Source organism: Mustela lutreola, chromosome 3 (genome assembly GCF_030435805.1).
Source record: "Mustela lutreola isolate mMusLut2 chromosome 3, mMusLut2.pri, whole genome shotgun sequence".
Classification (NCBI taxonomy): domain Eukaryota; kingdom Metazoa; phylum Chordata; class Mammalia; order Carnivora; family Mustelidae; genus Mustela; species Mustela lutreola.
Window position 1 is genome coordinate 176,815,720 of NC_081292.1, and position 20,409 is coordinate 176,836,128.

At 38.0% G+C, this 20,409-nt stretch overlaps 1 protein-coding gene across 3 annotated transcripts in view; it reads right to left on the minus strand.

Moving 5' to 3' along the window:
* Positions 1 to 20,409, minus strand: part of NYAP2 (neuronal tyrosine-phosphorylated phosphoinositide-3-kinase adaptor 2) — a 255,425-nt gene that overhangs the window by 154,661 nt on the left and 80,355 nt on the right. Inside the window, exon 1 of one of the 3 annotated variants that reach the window (XM_059167881.1) lies at positions 11,559 to 11,817. The exons of the other annotated variants lie outside the window; for them this stretch is intronic. Coding sequence (XP_059023864.1) covers positions 11,559 to 11,572 — 14 coding nt within the window. The 5' untranslated portion in view covers positions 11,573 to 11,817. Of the gene's footprint in view, positions 1 to 11,558; positions 11,818 to 20,409 lie in introns of those variants that run through there. 3 annotated transcript variants of the gene reach the window in all.

Below are 20,409 nucleotides of genomic sequence, written 5' to 3' on the forward strand. Positions count from 1 at the left end.
TGCACCAGGTCTGTGACATTGTGGAAGACCTGGATCTGGTTATCTCTGCAGCTACATCAATCCTAGGACCCTTCAGTTAGATGAACCACTAACTTCCACTGTGTTGAAGCCAATAATAGTTGGATCTTTCGATCTTTGCTTGGGAAAAAGTCCATAGTGAACCAGTAGAATGAAGCAGTTACTACATAAATGCTATTGGCTAACTTAAGTTAGAAAATGCAGTGACGTCATTGCAAAGAAAGAGATGGATGTATCCTACTTCTTTCTTGCTTGAAAATATTCTTAAAAATATTCTTCCTATTTCACACTGTAACTGGGGGTAATTAAGTACCTTATATGTTTGCAATATATATATATATATATATATATATATATATATATATATATACACACACACACACACACAAATACATATATAAAATATATGTATATATATATTATATATATATATTTTTAATCATGCAGTATACTTTGATGTGGAAACTTGGTTCCAGTAAAATTGTTTTCATATATTCTTTCAAATTGTTCATTCACCAACACCCTTAATGTCTTCTTTGAGTCTCGCTTGCTCATTCAAATCCATAATCTATGGCTTTCTTGCCTTGGGCTCAAATATTTATTCTCAGCCCTTCTTATCCTCAGTGATATCTATTTTTTACATTTGTGCTCCTAATATCTTAACTCTGAGATTTTTTTTTTCAGACATTTATTTCTTGTGTCTGGCTATTTATTGATTCTTCTTAGATCTCAAGGTCAAGTGTTAAAAACAGAATCTTTACACACTTTTTTGTTAACTGCTGTGATGAATTATTATAGAAAAACAAAGCAAAACAAAACACAATAAACAGGGGAAAAAAAAAAAACTGTCCCAAAGAGATGGTGTGAAATTACCATTGCTTCAGATGGTATACTTAAAGTTGATATTCTTAAGCATCAAATATGTTATTTCTCCTTGCTAAACTTTTTCAACTCTACCCCTAATTTGATACTTCAGAAAGAATATAAGATACATAATCAACCAGTGACTAACTCTGTCCTTTGAAGTAGGAGTCACATGCTTTCTGAGCCTCAATTACCTTTATCTTTGAAATGATAGAAGTACTCTACAAGGTTGTTATAAGAAATTAAAATAAGATAAAAATTTCAAAGTCACCTAGCAATGTGGCCAGTACAAGCAGAAGCTGGACAAATATTAATTTGCCTTCCCTACCTTCCTGATTTGCCAGGCAACTCTGTATCAATTTTTAATCTTTCTGTACACAGATACAAAATAGACATCTTAATGATGAGTTTCCACTCCACTGCACCATAAAGGGAAACATACTCTTACTACATCAATGCAATTTGCTTATTTTTCTAAGTGGGCTTTGACAGTAATTGTCAGAATACATACCTCCAAATGCAGATTAGGAAGAAAAAAAAAAGAAATTTGCTCATAAGAGAAGGAAAAAGAACAAAAATAATTAATTTTTTCTGCCATAATTATTGGTTGGGCATAATAGAGATTTCAGCAAATCTATTGAATGAATTTATGGCTACTTGTCATAAAACTTCATAATAATTTAAGATTCTTATGAAAGTTAGGATTTAGGGTAATCATGGCTAGGGATATATGCTTGAAAAACAAATACAACATTTTTATCACAAAGTACTCATTGCCAAAAGTTTGAGGTTGATATTGTTGTCTATTAATTTGATACTTAGTCATAATGATAAGGCATAGGACATAATAATAAATGAATAAAATTTAAAAATAAAAATAATAAAAATGAAGTTAGAGCAAGAGTAGAGAGATTTTTTTAACCTTTATCAAAGTTATAATGCTTATTAAAAAGTAGGCATAGAACATTCTATGGAACATCTTTCAGAGACTTATTTTTACTTAAGACATGACAACTGCTTTTAAGATTAACATATGTTATTATCTATGGCACTTTGGAATTTAAAATTAAAATATTTCTTATGCCTGTACATAAATAAGACTTCTTTACTCCTTAAAGTGTCATGGCTTGAAGAAGAGAGGGTATATGGAAAATTCAAATCAAATCATGATATTCAGCTTCAACTTAGAACATAGTTTACAGAACTTCACATCGTGGGAGATCTTTTCCAAAAATTCAACCAAAGACGGGGAGGTTCTAGAAAATATATTTTATTTGTGTCTTCAAAACTGACATAAGCTTTGAATGTGCTTTGAGAACATGCCAAGTTTATACAAATGAGTTTAGCTAACCATATGTGGCTCATTTTTTCAACCTTGGCATGGAAGCTGGAAATACAAAATGTTAACATTTAATAGCCTTGAACCTCCTGAGCAGAAGGGGCTAACTCAGTGCCAGTTTAAAGTATAATAGTTGGTTTGGGATAATTTTGACAGAGGAAGTAACAATTCTGTGTTGAGGCATTCAATTCATCTACTCGCTATTTATTCAAAAAGTATTCGGACCCCTACTCTTTGGCACTGACCAAAGCAGAGCGGTCAGGGTCCTCAGGGAAGCACAGGCTATAGAAGCAACATGAGTTCAGCATCATGTGGTCAAATGTGCTTTGAGAGGAAGTACAGAGCTGGGAGTGGAAGAACAGGTCGTGAGGCCCTAACCACAACTGAGGGGCTGGGAAGTCCCATAGGAGGAAGTGGCTTTGCTCCTGACCCAGAGCGTGAGTCAAACTTAATCAGAAAAGGGAGAAAAGCAGGGAGAAGATAATGTATGTGCTGATTGAGGATCTAGAGAAACTGAAAATTAAACAGGTCTTTGGGCAGAACTTGATCAAAACTCTTTGTTTTCTACTTCCCAAGGCTAGAACGATGTCTAGCCCAAAGAGGTCACCCAGTAAATATTTATTAAAAAAATCAAGGGAGAAATAGGTGATTGGAAAAGTTTGAGAGTAACTCCTAGGTTTCTTAAACATCAGGATGGATGATAGTGTGTTTCAATGATATTCTGTACTATTTCCTCCTTTCCTTGAATGGCCATTTTCTTAATTTATGATAAAGGAAAAAGGAAAAATCTGTGGATCCTCAAACGCTATTAATTCCTGTCCTTATTATAAAAGTTAATAATTTGAATTCAGGGATCAGCTTAATCCCCTCCTCTCCATCTCCACTGGCCTGCTTTGGTTTAGATGCTCATCATTTCTTGGCTAAATTAATGCAATTGCTTCTTAGTTGATCTTTTTCCACAGTGCTGCCAGATTATCCTTGTAAATGCAGATTTGCTTATGTCACTCCCTAAATTAAAACTTTTTGATAGCTCTTCCATTTCTCCAGATTATAAGTACAAACTTTCATGTAACACTCAAGGTCTTTCAAGATTTGGATCTCATGCCAAGTCTCATCTGTAACCTTTTCCCCCTTTGATTTTAAGATTATTCTAATAAAATGTGTTCTCATCTTCACTTTGTTCTGGATTGTTAAGTCTAAAGTAAAGTTCAAGATCAACCACGTGCCAAGTGTGGCAATGAGTCTTGAGGAGACAGACAAGTTAAATCATGACCTCAATTAGCAGTCACACTGCTGTCCCTCTGAACTTCTTCCTTTGGTCAAATCATGTTTTAAGACCTAATTCAGATGTGGTTTCTTTGAGGGAGGTTCCCATCATCAGCCAGTGTTTTGTTTTGTTTGTTTCTTTTTGCCTCCCTTGTGGGCTGTCACGGGGTTCTGTGCTTCTCCATATCACAGCACCTCCTTTATGTCACTCAGGACTTGTCCTCTGTAACTTGATCTCCTCTATTGGTCTGTGAGCCCCTTGAAGGATAGAACCTAAATTATTTGCAGCAAGCAGAAAGCAGATAGGGATAATGGAAGGGAGGGGAAGATATGACCCATGAAAAATTGCTCAGTATTTTCAGAAACGTTCTCTTCTTTAATTTTTTTTTTTTTAAGCTAGGCATTCTCTTTTTTTTTTTTTTCTCAAACTATCACTGGAGAGAAAAAAAAGCTGAAAGGACACTATGAGACTCAGCTATGAATATTCAATAATTATTTTCACTGTTAGGACAAAATGGAGGTTACTAATAGCCTCCTGTTATATTGTTTGTAGATAATTTGGTTGCCTGAGATAACACAGTAAAAGCCTCTAAACTAATTTTAATTTAACAAATCCCTGGGTTATGTCTAATTCTTCTTTAACCTTGTAAAATATCTTGATAAACAGACATAGTATTCTAAATATCCATAGCCAATAGGCTTACTCTCCAGCATGTCCACACACTTACGTTCTGGACACTGAATGGTAATTGTGTACTTATGAGAATCAGTTATGTTTGCTGTCAAACCTGCTTTTATCAACGGTGTTTTTGTCATAATTATATAAGTAAATATTATGTAAACCAAAGGAATGTGAATGTGAAAAATTAGTGAGACTTTCTCTGAGAACTCTGTTGAAAAACTATGTTGATTGCTTTGAAGATGCTCAATAAAAGGAGATTTCCTAAAAAAAAAAAAAAAAAAAAAAAAAAAAGGTCTAGATGGATAGCTGGATATGCTGAGATTAAGGCAAATCTGTTAAATCTAAAAGGACTCTGAACTGTGTTTGTTTTTCCATATGTTTTTAAATTTTGGCTCCACTTTGAAGAAATTGTAACTGCATTTAAAAAGTGAAACTAATGGGTACATTTTAAGCATGAAAGTTTTATGGAAGTCTAATTAGGAAAATGCACACAAGTAAAAGACTCTATTGCATAATTTGGTAAATAATGTGTATTTGCAACCTTAAATTTTAAAAAGAGTTTTATAGGTGCTTACGTATTTCTCTTTTTAAGATTTCTCTATTTTTTTTTTTTTTTTACTTTCTGCTTAATCAGTCTCAATTATATTAGTTCTTCAAAATTTACATCCTATAAACAAATGAGCAAGTATAGAGCCTGGTGCATAGGATAGGCTTGGGAAGTCTCAAAAAATGTTGGTTTCATTCCTCCCACCTTCCCCCAAAATTACCCAAGACTCAAAGATAGTTGGTTCAGAGGAAGTTATTTTATAGTCATTGACCAATAGAAAAATCAAATTTTCCTTGAAGTATAATTGTATAAGGTCAAAAAAAAAAATGCAGAATGTTAATTTACTTACAGAAAACTATTTAAGCCATTGCATTCTTAAAGCACTTTGGAAAAGGAGCCTGGAAGGAGAACACATTTTCCTAGTGGAATTGTATGTAAAGAAATATTCTCCATTGAGGAAAGAGCCAGACCACTAAAGAAAGCAGCAGATGCCATGCTCTTCTGTACCATTTCAATATGTTTTCTTCTGAGAAGGTACATGTCAGTAGTTGGATACCTAGTTACTCTCCCAGCCCAGATCATCATGTATGACACTGCGTTATCACCAAAAGCATCATCTGTGACACTGACACCATTTCTGAAAGCTTCTGATAATGTGCACAAAACTAGGAAAATACCATACTGGCAGAAAGGATTTAATAGAATCCAAAGCTACTTCAGGCATGAATTTCACAGACAGAAAGATGAGTTTCCCTGAGTCTGTAAAACATCCAAGTCCATAGCCACCTATTCATTTAACTCTGGAGGAGAGATGACAAGATTTGCCAAGCAAAGGAAGACTAATGAAAAAGATTTAATGTCAGCTCTATCTCAAATGTATGGTATCCATCCCTCCCAAACTTTTGTAACTTGCTCTTCTCTTGATATGGCATCTTAATATTATAATGGAATGATCCTATAAATTTTGGGGGCAAAAAGAGATCTCAAAAACTTTGTAGAAAATACCTCTAGATGCAAAGTATTTGAGCACAGTGAAATGCTACTTGCAGAAAAATTTTGCAGTTTAAGTAGAGTTATGGAGTGAAAGGGGAAAATGAATTCTTGAAAGATCAAGAAATTCTAGATATGCATTTACAGAATAATTGTGGAAAGGATCTATCAATGAATAAAATACAGTGTTCTTGCATCTTTCATATCAGGCCAAGAATCATCTAATGTCTTTCTAAATAACATTCTTAAATTATCTGAATGCAACTGAAAGTTACCCTTGTTAAAAATGAAGATGATACTCTACTTACAAATGGTACACACCTCCATAGTGACTCTTTCAAAGATTCAAGACATCCTGGTTTTTGTAAATTCCCACCTAGGTCCTCAGCAGAACACTGCCAGGTCTGTTTCATGGAGAAAAGTTTTGCCCTCCAACAGGAGGCTCCTTTGCCTTTCCCCTTTCCATCTTTGAAGTTTTCCACATCTTTAGCTGTATGTAGCTTTTCTCGGTTTCTTGACTCAATCTCTCACTAGAATTTTCAATATAAAATTCTAATTCCATAGTTGAGAAGATTTTTTTTTTCTCTATCCAGATTCTTCTTGATCTTGTTTTATAAAAGATTTTATTTAGGGATACCTGGGTGCCTCAGTAATTAAGCAACTACCTTGAGCTCAGGTCATGATCCCAGGGTCCTGGGATCAAGTCCCTCATCAGGCTCCCTGTTCAGCAAGGAGTCTGCTTCTCCCTCTGCCTGCCGCTCCCCCTGCTGGTGCGCTCACTCCCACACACTCTCTCTCTCTCTCCCCCTTTCTGCCTGGCAAATAAATAAATAATAAAATCTTTAAAAAAGAGATTTTATTATTTATTTGAGGGGGGATCACAAGTGAGGGGAGAGGCAGAAAGAGAGGGACAAGCAGACTCCCTACTGGGCAGGGAGCCAGATGTACCCCAAGATCATGACCTGAGCCCAAAGCAAATGCTTAACTGACTGAGCCTCTCCCCTTGATCTTAGAACTGTTTTCACTACTCTTGACCACAGCTTCTTTTTGGAATGTCCCATTTTCTTTGGCTTCCCTGAAATCATCCTTCCCTATTTTTCATCTTTTTTCCTTGCTCCTGCTTAGTATCCTCACTGACTTCTTGCCCCTTATGTTTCAGTATAGGCCAAGCTTCTATTGGCACATTTCTCATTTCTCTGATAAAAAAATATCATTTTTAAAGTCTTGAATGTTCTATCCTATTTATATTATTTCTTTTTAAAAAAATATTTTATTTATTTATTTGAGAGAGAAAAAGTGAGAGGGACAGAGAGAGCATGAGGGTGGGGGAGGGAGAAGCAGGCGGCCCGCCGAGCAGTGAGTTCAATGTGGGGTTCAAGCCCAGGACTCTGGGATCATGACCTGAAGCAAAGGCAGATGCTTAACCAAGGGAGCCACCGAGGCACCCCTATGATTTCTAAATCTAATATTCCACTGTCTCCTGCACTGTAAGAACTATCTTTGCTCTCTCTCTAAAATGTTGGATATTTTCAAATGGCAATTCCTTTGATACTCCAGGTCAATGTTAAACTCAGCATCATTTCTGTTCCTCTATTGAAACTTAGTCTTCAATAGTATCATTAGTCTATCAATCATAGAGAACAAAGCCTTCCAAATGATTTGACGCCAAGTATCTTTTTATATGCGTAAGTTCAGATGGTCAACAAATCTTTCCTCTTCTCCCTGGATTTCCTGTTTTCCAACCCATCTAGAAGGCTTATATTAACTTTCAGTCTTGACTACTAAGTGATATTCTTAATTGGATTCTCTACCTCAACTTACCTTTATACTAATCATTAACCTAAAAAAAAAAAAAAATTTCCAGAAAAGAAATAGGAATGCCTTACTTCCCTTCTTTAGAGCCTTTAGGTGTACCCAAAATAGAATCCAGTTCCTCTGTAAGGTAATTCAGGCTTTGCATGATCTGACACGGCCTCCTTTCCAGTTTTGTCATATTACCCACTCACATAGTTCTCTCTCCTGGGAGCCCTTCCTCTTCAAACTACATGGCCATTTGGGAAAAGAAAAAAAAAAAAAAAATCAAGTCCACCTGGTTTAACATTGAATGTTACATCTTCCTGAACCTTTCATCAATATACTCTCACTTCTTAGCTTGAATTTGTTTTGTATTATTTGTTACTTTCTGTCTTACATTACAGCTGTTATACACAAATACGAGATTCTGGAATTTTTGAGGATGGGGGTCAAACTTTGTGCATTCCTTTTTCTCCTAAAACATCTGGGATGCCTCTATGAACATAAAAAGTAATGTGTAAATGTCTAGGGATTTAAATTTAACTAAGATGTTAATTAAAAGAAATATGTAGTGAACTATTTTAAATTAGTCCCAGGTATATTAAAGGGTTACAACTCTCTAGAAATTTTGCTTCACTAAAATAAATCTGGCAGACTAAAAAATATGTTTTTTTTTTTTTTTTTAATAGAAGTTTGGTTTAGAAGGAAATGAAGAGATAAAGTGAAACAGAGAGAACAAGGACATTATGTTGTCCAGAGACTCTCAACTTCTAAAGAGAACGGAGCTCAAGATCCACAACTGAAGAGTCAAACCCTCAACCCTCTTTTTCCCAGGAAGTACCTACAAAGTGGGGATAAAATTTATAATCTATGCATCTTCAGAAAAAGACACTGGAGATCACACACAGACATACAGAGATACACAACACAGTGCATACACACGCTTTTCCCCCCTATCCAGGAGATTCTGTTTCTAGCTCTGCTCCTACAGCATCCTATGGCCACTAGGGAATTCCTTTATAAATACAGGCATTCGCCTTTGAAATGGGATAGTGATACCTTAACCCAAGGTCCCTCAGGAGGTTTGTGGGATTCAAATGAGAATGTAAAACAAGGTCAGGTTATATTTTCCTGTATAACAACAAAAATCATTTCACAAATCTTTCTACTAAACATACCACATTTGCAAACCGATAAAGCCCAGAACGGAACTCCTCGGCATTTTCAAAGTCTATGTAAAAAAAAAATGCCTGCAGTTCTAAAACCCAACCTTCCATCCCTCATTCATATAATCCAAGTGACATGTAAATGGGAATCGCTAAAGATACTACTTAAGAACCAAATCCTCATTCATGGATGCATTAGTCCCTCTAAATGGAGTGGCCGATGTGCTGTGTTTATACCCAACAGGCTGAACAACCACTTAATGCACCCAAATGGAATAATGTGATAGAGTGAAATATAGATGCTGCTGACGGCCTAAGCAGAGGCCAGAAGCTTGGCTCCCTATTTTCTTGGAGTGACTTTCCGGGAACGACTCACTTTCCCTGATTGGTTTCCTTCAGACGAAATAATTGAATCTAATGTTCTGTGTCAATGCAAGTACTTGGATTATTTGCTTTATGGTGCGGTCCTTAGGGGCTTCAGGGTCCGGTGTTAAAAATTTGTCTTTGATCAAGCCTCATCCTCTCCTACACATCTTTATTCATAACAAATTAGAAGCTATTATCACAGTATATTAGCAACAGTTTCAATGCCCACAGTGCATCTTAAAATAAAAAGAAACAATTTCCTCATTACAATGGATGCAGTATCTTAGTTGGCCTCATTATAATATTTATCATCTGTTATTTGTTGAATGTGAAAGCACAATGAGATGATGCCTTACCCTGGTAAAAGACACACACCCCTCAGGGCTTACAGTTTATTGGAGAGCACATTTAAATTCAAGCTCTACCTTGTTAAAATAAACTCTTCTTATGCACATCCAAGAGGACCAAGGAAATGTGACTTCATGGCTGCCTTATTGAAAAGGGAGTTTCTTATTTACTGAAGACTGCTACAATTTAAGAAGTGTAATTAACTTAAAGATTTCTTGGTAAAGTTCCCTACCACCACTTTACCCCCTTTAAAACTATCATTTCTGGGCACCTGTTTCAGTTTTTTCTTAAAGAGTTTGTCTTGGAAAATAATCAGATTTGAATCCAGATGAAATCACCAAAAGAGATTTCACTATAACTCATTTAGTTAAACAAAAATGGAGGATGCAATATTATAAGTTTTAGACTAAATTGAGAATCCATATGATACAGTGTTAAATATACACACATTCCCTGGCCACTCAATTTCTCCAAAACTTCTCCTCCAAGGTATTTTATTTCTTCCTATCTCAGCCACTGCTCCTATGGTCCGACCTGGGTCTTTTGATTCTCAATACCTTCACCCACAACCTCAGCTTAAACATCTGCATTATTGACCATCAGCATCTGTCTTTCTGACTCACTACCTCTGTTTGGTTAAGCTCAAGCCCCCTTTTGTCGCTTTTTGGGAACGTCCTATCTACTGGTTTTGCAATCTTATCTTTTCTGTGTTCCTCCTCAATAGCTGTAAATATTGTCTTTCTGAACACAGCTTATATTCCAGGACAAATCGTTAGTACAACTCCCTGGCACATACCCTCAATACCTTTGTCCTTGTACTGCAGTGTTAAAATGATGAACGCAGGCATGTCAGATGAGGAGTCATGGTCAGTCAGTTCAAGGTCATAGTAGGTGATGTTGTCATCCACATGTGCAAAGGGGACCCCAAGCAACAACAAGGTTTGGTGTGTGGCTTCTCCTCCATCTTTTTGCCTTAGCTTCACCAGGTCAGTTTCCCTAAGATCCATTTAAGGGGACATTCCCTTGCTCAAATGGCCACAACAGCATTTGATTTAAAAACATTTTATAATGTGTCAACACCCCACATATTCCATCTTATTTTCTACTTCTACACTTGCCAATATCCATTCTCTGCTGATGATCTCCACCAAAAATACAGACACTTGATTAATTAATGGATATCCAATTAAATAGTTAAACTCATAATTACTGAAGACCTATTTGGTCAAAACAGAGTGCTAGGTCCTAGTCATTCAACAGAGAACATGGTATTTCTCTTTCCCAAACTTGGAGCCATGTGATCAAGGTGGTACCATGAAGAAAACAGTGATGTGGAAGAGAGAAATAGGGAAGACATCATCCAGCTGGGACTGAGTGAGTAATTCATTCTTCTGGCAGAATGTACTCTTCTCATTTCTTCCAGTCCTACCTATCTTTTAAAAGCTAGCACCAATTCATTCTCCAGTAAGTTTCAAACCCCACTGTTTCTGAGAGCTGATTTCTCTAAACTTTTCTACTTCTTAAATCCACAGAAGTACAAACAGAATAGATTTCATTTCTCTAACTCATTTCATAATTTTAATTTTTTGTTCACAAACAAAGTAAAAGTTCCTAGAGTGGTGAGGGAATCAGTGTTGTGTTTTATGTTTAATAAGCCCTCATGCAGTCCTGAACATTTAGGAGACTGTTTTAAGAGAATAATTGATCTATAAATATTTCCTTAAAGATGATCAAAATAAGCACATGTAAACATTATACAATGAAGAGCTTACATGAACACTATCACTTGAATTCTGCATGATAATCAATACAGTGCTTTGAATTTTTTTGACCAACCTTAATGAATTTAGATGAAGTTATTGCATTGTTTTTGGTTGGTATTATTAGTTTTTACTAATAATAGTATAAGAAATACAGATATAAATAAGTTCCATAGTTTTCTTTTGTGTTACATTGAACATCTTTGTAAAATCCAGGCAAAGAGGACTGTCCCGTAAGGATGGAGGTGAAAATGCAATTGCATTGTGTACGCAAGCTCTACAAACAGAAATCAAACTATTCCACCCTTCTTCCCACTCCACCTCAACCTCCTCAAAGCATAATGAAGAGGAATAGAAAATAATATTCCCTTAGACAATACCACCAATTTCAGAATAAAGCAAAACAACAAATTCATACCTTGACAAATACATGTGGAATGCCTATTTGCAAATCATTTCTTGCAAACCTCTTTTACTCTCTGTAGGACCCAGTTTTCTGGAAGGAATGGAATTTTATATCTTGATATCTGATCTCTTCCTTCATAAGACAGAAGCAGGCTCTGAAGCAGAAAGGAATGGCTAATTGGGACGAGAAGAGAAATCCAGCAGAACTGGTCACCTCTGAGTAAAGCATTAGTGACTGAATTCACACGATGGGCAGGATTTGATGTGACCGAATGCATTATGGCAACTGATTCATTCTTGCCTTTTCAAGTCACTCTCAAAGTCAAGCAAACTAGTACTTCCCATTTCCCTACAGAGCTAGAGACTATTCACAGTAAATCAGGTGACAGAAACTTTGGTTCACATCCAGTTTTGTGGGGAGACACAGTCAATGAGTAATATGTCCAGCTCAATGAAAGTCGATGACCTATGGGTCACATTCCCTCACATTAGGGGAACTGCCTGTGTTCCCACCAACTTGGATTTATAAACTGTTTTTTCTTCTGAAGAGTACTGAATGTTATCATACATTTTATGTGATGTGTTGCTGCAAATACACCTCCATTTTACAAATTAAATAACAATAACAAGGAATTAAACTAAAGAGAAGCATTGGAAGTAAGATTAGAGAGGCAACTGGAAATGTGAGCTTGATTTATGGCCATACTATGAGCTTGCTTTGAGTGGCTTGGGAAGTCATTGGGAGCTTTCTAGTTCATGCTGGACCCAATGACACTGGCTTGGCAGAGCCTCCTATATGCATATCTTTCCAACTCCAAAGTGACTTTACGGGGATAGCTTGAGGTCAGCCACAGTGGAAATATTTACATGGGGGGAACCAGCAAATGCCACAAATGAAGGTGTTTCTTTTTTCCCAATAAAGGCAGTTATTTAAATTCTACACCATTGTGAACAGAAGAGTTACACGATATGGTGTGAACTAAGTTCTGAGTTAATAAAAGGAGTTGGGGGGACACCTGGGTGGCTCAGTCCATTAATCAGCTGCCTTCACCTCAGGTCATGATCCCAGAGTCCTGGGATCAAGTCCCGCATCAGACTCCTTGCTCCGTGGGGAGCCTGCTTCTCCCTCTGCCTCTGCCTGCCACTCTGCCTGCCTGTGCTTTTTCTCTCACTCTAACAAATAAATAAATAAAATCTTTAACAACAACAACAACAACAAAATGACACTTGGGGTTGGGGAACGGGAACAAGAGAGGGATAGACCCGTTGGAAGTGTCCTGCACTAAAGCCAAAGTGAGATCTCGAGGACTTACGCTGGAGTGAATCTGCTCTCAGGAAAACAACTTTACCTGTTGTTTTGAGAAAGTATGAAAATCCACATCTTTGTATAAATCTCCCATTATTTTTCTGTCACCCACACTGTACATGTTAGATAAACACGACCATAAGCAGTCATCACTCTGCAGCTCCTCGTTCATGGCCCTGCACCAGCCTGTGATTTTTCCTGACACCAGCACTGGTGCCCTCACTCTTTACCAATACATATTTGATGAATGGATTTTAAACACGCTTCAAAACAAAACAGAAAAGTTCCTATAAAAATATGCTTATGGTGGAAGTCCCTACTTCACACCACACCAAGGAAGTTGACAGGATGCATTGTGGAAGTAAACATCTAAATTATCAGAATCTTATACAAAATACCTGTATTTTTCAAGTGATATCTTCATCACAATGCCCTTGTATAGTGTGATTCTTTATACCCACTTTATGAATAAAAGAACACAACCTGAATGGTAAATTGACCAGTAGACTCAGTTCCAGAATGTTCCACTTCTATGACAGTCTGCATCTTTGTATCATGCTGCATGGCTTATAGTTGAACTGAGGATTAAAGATCCCAGATACTTCACTTAATGAGTTGGCATAGTGAATGGATTAAGTTACTCATAATAATAGTGATAGTAATAATAAAATTATAACTATCTATGTTTAAGGCACTATCCTATACAAACAGCCCTATGAATGAGGGACTATTATTGTCCCTGTTTTGAAGATGGAAAGATGACTTGTAGGGAGTCTAAGTTACTTGTCCAAGGCCTCACAGATGGAAACTAAGTTGGTTTTGAACCAGGCCTGCCTATCCCCAGACCTTATGCATAGTTTTAAAACTCATGGAACATGGGGATTTTTTTTTTTTTTTAAGAAAAAAAAAAATAATTCCAAGTACAGAATCTTAGAATATAGATATGCTGGACAAGATGGCCTGGTTAAAACAGCATTGCCTCTGATGACCTTGACATAGGTATTTCTCAAAATCATAAGCAGAGGAATAGTCACTGTAACCTGTGGGCATCATAGGGACATTACTCTTCCTATCACCCACCAGGCCTTTGCACCATGAACAAGCCAACACGTGATGGGCACATGCACCTTCTCCTGGCTTAACTACTCAGGGACATACACTGCCATTTACCTGCTCCACACAGGCCCTAGAGTCAACCCAAATCTTTTTAGTCCATACCACTACCTTCTCCACTATTTCTGTCCATCATGTCCTTTACCACAGCCAGACAAGTTAGAGCTTTCCCAATTTTTTTTAAAGATTTTATTTATTTATTTGAGAGAGATTGAGAGAAAGCATGAACTGATCGAGGGAGGAGCACACCCCCAATCTGAGTGGGGAGCCCAAGGCAAGGCTCAATCCCAGGATCCTCGGATCATGACCTGAGTTGAAGACAAACGCCTAACCAACTGAGCCACCCAGGCATCCCAAGCTTTCCCAATTTTTTTTTTTAAGATTTTATTTATTTATTTGACAGACAGAGACCACAAGCAGGCAGAGAGGCAGGCAGAGAGAGAGAGAGAGGGAAGCAGGCTTCCTTCTGAGCAGAGAGCCTGATGTGGGACTTGATCCCAGGACCCTGAGATCATGACCTGAGCCAAAGGCAGCGGCTTAACCCACTGAGCCACCCAGGTGCCCTCTCAATTTTTACTACTTGAGAATATGCCTACAATGTATAATAAAAATAGAGTAAATGGTTAAATCATGAACTTTTGTAGCCTGCAAAATCTTTTGTTGCTGTAGAGGAAGTGACATAGAATCTATGAATTTCATAGAAAAGAGGAGAATTTCTGAGACCATACGTGACTGGAACTGTCTCCTGCCAGAAGTTGAAGCCATCAGCATCTCTCATGACTTGAAGCATCACTAACTTCATGATAAAGAACCCCAGTCAAACCACTGGAGAGAAGCCATCTGTAGCAGACAACTTTGCAGTATATGCACTGGACAACAGAGAAATTTACTAAGTTCCTACCAAAGACAAATAATTGTAATAAAAACTATAGAAATACATTTAGTGCTGATTCTATAATTAAGTATGAATTTCAAGAAATTACAAACTCAGACACTTAAGGAACTGAGTTAAAATCCATAACCAAAAAAAAGAAAATGTTTTAATACGGACAGGTGTAGTGATGGTGTTCAACACAAAATAAGATGTGTTCATAGTAAAGGAGGGTAGGACCGGGATACCTAAGGAAGCAGATATGGGTATAATTGACAATGGGACATTTCCTATGACCATAGCCTAGCTAAGGACTTCTCTAGCTCTTTGGAGAGCAAGTTGATTGAAATCTGATCTTTTCATTGAATGTTATAGAATATGTTACTGTTGCTTATATAATTATGCTATAGGCAATAAATTATTTTCAGTATTCCTTCTGTAGTGTAGCAATTTTATTTAAAACTTCTTTCTTTGGTCTTTAAAGTTCTGTGTTAAGAACTCTTTGGGCATCATTAGAAAGGATGTTGGATGTACTGGATCACATTCAAAGACTCTCAGACTTGTCCATCTTGATCTTCACTCTGATCCCAGCATCTTGTGCATTACTTAGAACATGAATACTTTCAAAAAGTAGTGGTTAAATAATGGACCAAACAAATAAAAGCAGTCAAAAGAGTGTTGTTCCAGGTAGGCAAATTTGAGACTCCACACTTCTTAACAGTAACACATCATGTGACTCATTAGGCAAGTATTTAGATGTATTCAAGGTTATTTTAGCTGACAGTGAACTTTAGGACAAAGGTTGGCAAGTACAAATTTAAGAGAAGACAAAGGAATAACAGGATTTTAATTTACATAATTGGTTACCTGTGTCCTATCAGCTCCCATACTGGCCTGACAGAGTAAACCCTGCATAAACTCCCCTTTAAGTCCCTGGATAGGTAATCCTGGTTTGGGATTATCAAATCCAAGCAACAAGCCTTCCTTTGTCTACTTGACATTTCTTTCACCCAGCAGACTTCACTATAGAACAGTAGGTACTACTTACAAAATTTAATTTGCAAAGAAAGTCAAGGAGATGTATTTACATCTACAAGGTAAATCCCCAGTCTTCCTTGAAACTTATCTCTCCCCTCATTTAACAACAAGCATCGGAGATCAATGCTCCAAAGCGCTATCCATGGAGATGCTTTGAACATTTTTCTTCAAAAGATACTGATTTTAGGTTTTCTGTGCTGCTGTTAAAGGAGTCAAACAAGAATCTTTGTGTTGTAAGTCATCAAAGGGATACCTTTGGGACAACATCACATGTTGAATGGTTTAGAAAGGAACAGAAGAGAATGGAAATGAAACTCAGAGCTAGAAGCTATCCTATGTCCCAAGAGAATTTAATTCTCTGTTTTCTTAAAGTGCACGGACAAATAGAAGCCCCTCTATTGAGCACTATGTCAATTAAAAGAGTTCTAAGAAAACTTATGTCATTATCAATAGTCAAGTTAAAGATAGTTCAACAGGTTTCTTACCTGCAGGTCACCAGGATGAACAGCATGCAAATGTGTGCTGTGACCATCCAAGAAGCTTTCACCGTTTAGTTTCCCAAACTGTGTTGCTGAGGATCTCATAGAGCTATGGGCATCCTTTGGGGAAATGGACCTGAGTTGGCAATTTTCAAACCTGGCTTCACATTGGATTCACCTGGAGAGCTTTAAATAATGGTTGTGTCAGGATTCATCCCCAGAGAGATCTATTATTTGTTACTGGGCACTGGTGTTTAAAAAGTGCTCCAGGGTCTTACAATGGGTAGCCAGGGTTGAAAAGCTTTGCATCGTGTGAGTTCAAACCCCATGATTTGGAGGTGAGGAAACTGCTTATCTACATACCCAGATACCGGCTGCATGACCCCATCCTGCTTTTTTGACCTCAACAAAATCTGGGGATTTGAGAACATGGTCAACACCGGTCCCCATTTCATCTTTAAAATGGGCAATACATTATTTATCATACTTTTAATAAGAAAATAAAATAGGAATCTATTGTCTTATTTTATGATTCATTACTGGTTACTGGTGAATGAGACAACTCCTGTTTGAAAGAAAAGGAGGAAACTCTAATCTATGAGGAAAACAACTGTAAAAACTTAAGTGCAATGTGGACTTCGATGTAAGTGTGCAGCTGAGTGAGTGAAACTTTTTATTTCGGTGTTGGTGTCACTAGTCATCAATAGTCTTGGAGTTGGAGTTAGAGCTGCTCTTCCCCCTGGATTCTTAGCAAAGCTCTGCTGCAAAGCATTCATTTCCTTATCTGGGCAGCATATTTCCCTATTTACTGTGTGGTTTTCAGTTGCTTCTTAAGGGAAGTCCTTGTTTCAATACTACTAATAAACACACACAGCAACCATCATGGGGGAATTCAATTCATGACAATTCATGAGTTCTATAGACTGTTGGGGAAACCAGCAAAAGTCAGCCCCCAAAAAAGTATCCCTTATAAGAGGAACAAAGCAAGCAGTCCACCTATCCAAAAAATTTTGGAAATCAGTCATACCAGAAAGATGAAATGAAAATTCCATTAAGTTGACATGACAGGCTTACAAAATGAGCAGTCCAATTATTTTTTCTCTAATGAAATAAACAAAATCTGTTTATTATATTTTTAAAGGCCAAGGATTATCATTCTTTTCCATGGCACTTATGATTTCATTAAGTGTAGATGGCTAGACATGTTTGTTCTTACAGCTCTGTGGGAGAACAATTCAGATTTTTTTTTCTGCCATTCCTTTGTTTTGAGTAACAGCAGGATTATGGAAAGTAAATACACAAATTTTGACTTAAACCCCCTGATGGACAATCGATAGGGGTCAGAAAAAATATCTTGAAAGAACAAAGATAGCTTTGCAGATGTGGAGACCAAATTTCTTTTCCAGTCCCATTGGGATTTTCGTTTGCTCTTATACCAAGCGTCCTGCAAATGTCAGCTATGTTTCTGTCAATGCTACAACCTGGTGTGCCACTATATAGAAAGATGGTCAAAGATTTTTGCAAATACTGCTTACAGAATTGTTCCTGTGAGTGTGGCTATGGTGGGGTGGGGTAGTGTTTGTAAGAGTGAAGGAAACTAAGAGGAAGTGACTTCTAGAAAAATCTATAAATGCCTACGAGTCAAAACTATCACCAGAAATACTATAGGTCACCTTATAAAGTGGGATGAAACTGGTCTATCCAAGCTAATTAAACATTTGTATTTGGTCAGTTTGAAAGTTACCTACAAGAAAGCAAAGAAAAGGCTCTTGGATCCAGCAGAGGTGACGGGAATCTGTGAGGGCCCTCAGTGGCTTCAAGGCCAGTACTTCTGTGCATGGTCCCCTGCTATCATGTCTGCCCCAAATACACGTTTGTAGTCAGGGCCAAGCCACAGTTTACCGACTTTTGATATAAAGCAGAGAGTATGCTAAGATTCTTCCTCCAAGAGAGAGAGGGAAGTTGAGCCAGGCAAAACCCACTCAGCACCCAGAGACTATCGGAGACCATAGAAACCATAAGAGACAGAAGTGAGAGGCTGGCCTTAGTTACCAAATGACACTAGAGGAATTTGTCTATCCATGGTTCCAGAAGTGCTGGTCATGTTTTCCCTGACCCCAGAGTGGTTTTTCTCTCATACTGCTGGCTAACATTCCCACATCTGCAAAGCTATCTTTGTTCTTTCAAGATATTTTTTCTGATAAGGTCCTTCCCACCAAAAATGCATACATGTGGGGATCTCTGAGAAGAAGTTGGAGCTCACATGTGCATGGGGTGGGAGGTCATGATGATATGATATAGTTTTCTCAAAAGGGAGGACCCAGAGAGATTGAACGGTGAAGGGAAAGAGGGGACGGGGGGCAACTAAATAGCAGAGCAGAGACTGAAGGGGGGCATTGTCACCAGCCAGCTCACTTAAAGTGGGCTCTGATGGGGTTTTTTTCATCTGTATTTTAATGTAACTGCAATCTCTTTGACTGAGGATAATGAATTTAAATGAGCAGTGCCTAGAAATAAATTCAGAGGTTATTTCAAAGGTTATTTATAAGAAGCAAATGTCTTCAAGGAGGAAATCAGTGACATTTGGAAGCAGAGATCATGTCTACCTAATACTATAAGCCCAGCTCAGCAGTAGGCAGGGCTCAATGTCTGTGTGTGCTTGCTGTTCGGGCTTACACACAGTGCTGTTTGCACAGGCCTTCAGAGAATTCTCTGTAGCATCAAAGCTTGGAACATTTATGTCCTACAGAAACGCTAATAGCTGGCAGTTTTCTTTTCAGCTCATCTACTACCAAAGCTCCCATCCTTGGCTATTCTTTCAAAGTCGACTGTTGCCAGGAGCCTAAGAGCTGTCAATGTTTTCTTAGCTTTACTGTCTAACTCTCACTCCTGACTGATTTTTCATGCACAGCCACAAAATTTTTCAATAATCTGGGTCTCCTCTTTATATACTTTTCCTGAAATCATAGCCAAAAGGAAGGCTCAGAAGGTGGTGGCTTTTCCAGTCAGGGTACTGCGTACTTTGCTCAAAGGGAGGCACCGTGAGATGGAGGAGGAAGAACAAATGCCCTGGGCACTGGTTGCCAACCAAAGTGGGGACAGTTTTGCTCCCCGAGAGACATTGATCAATGTCTTCAGACATTTTTGACTGTCACCATTCCAGCAGGGATGGCTCCTGGCATCTAACAAGTAAAGGTCGGGGATGCTGCTAAATGTTCCACAAGACCCAGGACAGCTACATCAGCAAAGAGATACGCAGTCCAAACGTCCACTGTGCCTTTGCACACTTTGCCCACTTTGACCTAACAGCTTTTTGGGAAAGGTTGCTGATCAAAGTGGGTACAAACCCAACTTAGAGATGTCACTAAAATGGTTATGGTCAGCACCTCATTGTCCTGAGTATGTCAGCTTGAGTCTGAATAGGCCAAATCGGTAAACCCAAACTTGAGAAGGCCTCGAAATCACCCGGAGGACTTTTAAAACCCAAATGAATGGGCCCTACCCTTAGGATTTCTGGTTTGATAGATCTAGCACAAGCCCCAAGAATTTCCATTTCTAGCCAGCTCCCAGGTGATGCTAAAGCAGCTGGTTGGGGACCCCACATTGAGAACCACTGGACTAGGCTGACCCAAGTTTGATTCCAAAGTTCCTGTTCAAACGGTTAAGATTCACAAATAGCATTTCAAAGGAGAGATTAACCTTAGTGGCAACTCTGAGGAAATTCGACATTAAGCTTGTCAACATGAAGTGGGAACATAAGGTCGAGGAGAAAACAGTAACGAGAATCACACCTGTACATCCAACTTCTAGGCCTGAGGGCCCCTTCCCCGAGGAGCTGGCTGAGCTGAAGTCTACCGTAAATCATTTAGTTTCTGATCCCCGGCCCCTTGTCTGTAACGGAGAGAAAATACTTGCCTTACCCACTTCACGGTGTCATGGGGATTATTAAACAAGACTTTGTAAAATGATAAATGGTATCTTGACACTAGATGCAAGTGGATGTAAGAATTCTTGTTATTCAGCAACTAGCCTGAAGTCCCAGAAGCAAGTAGCAGAG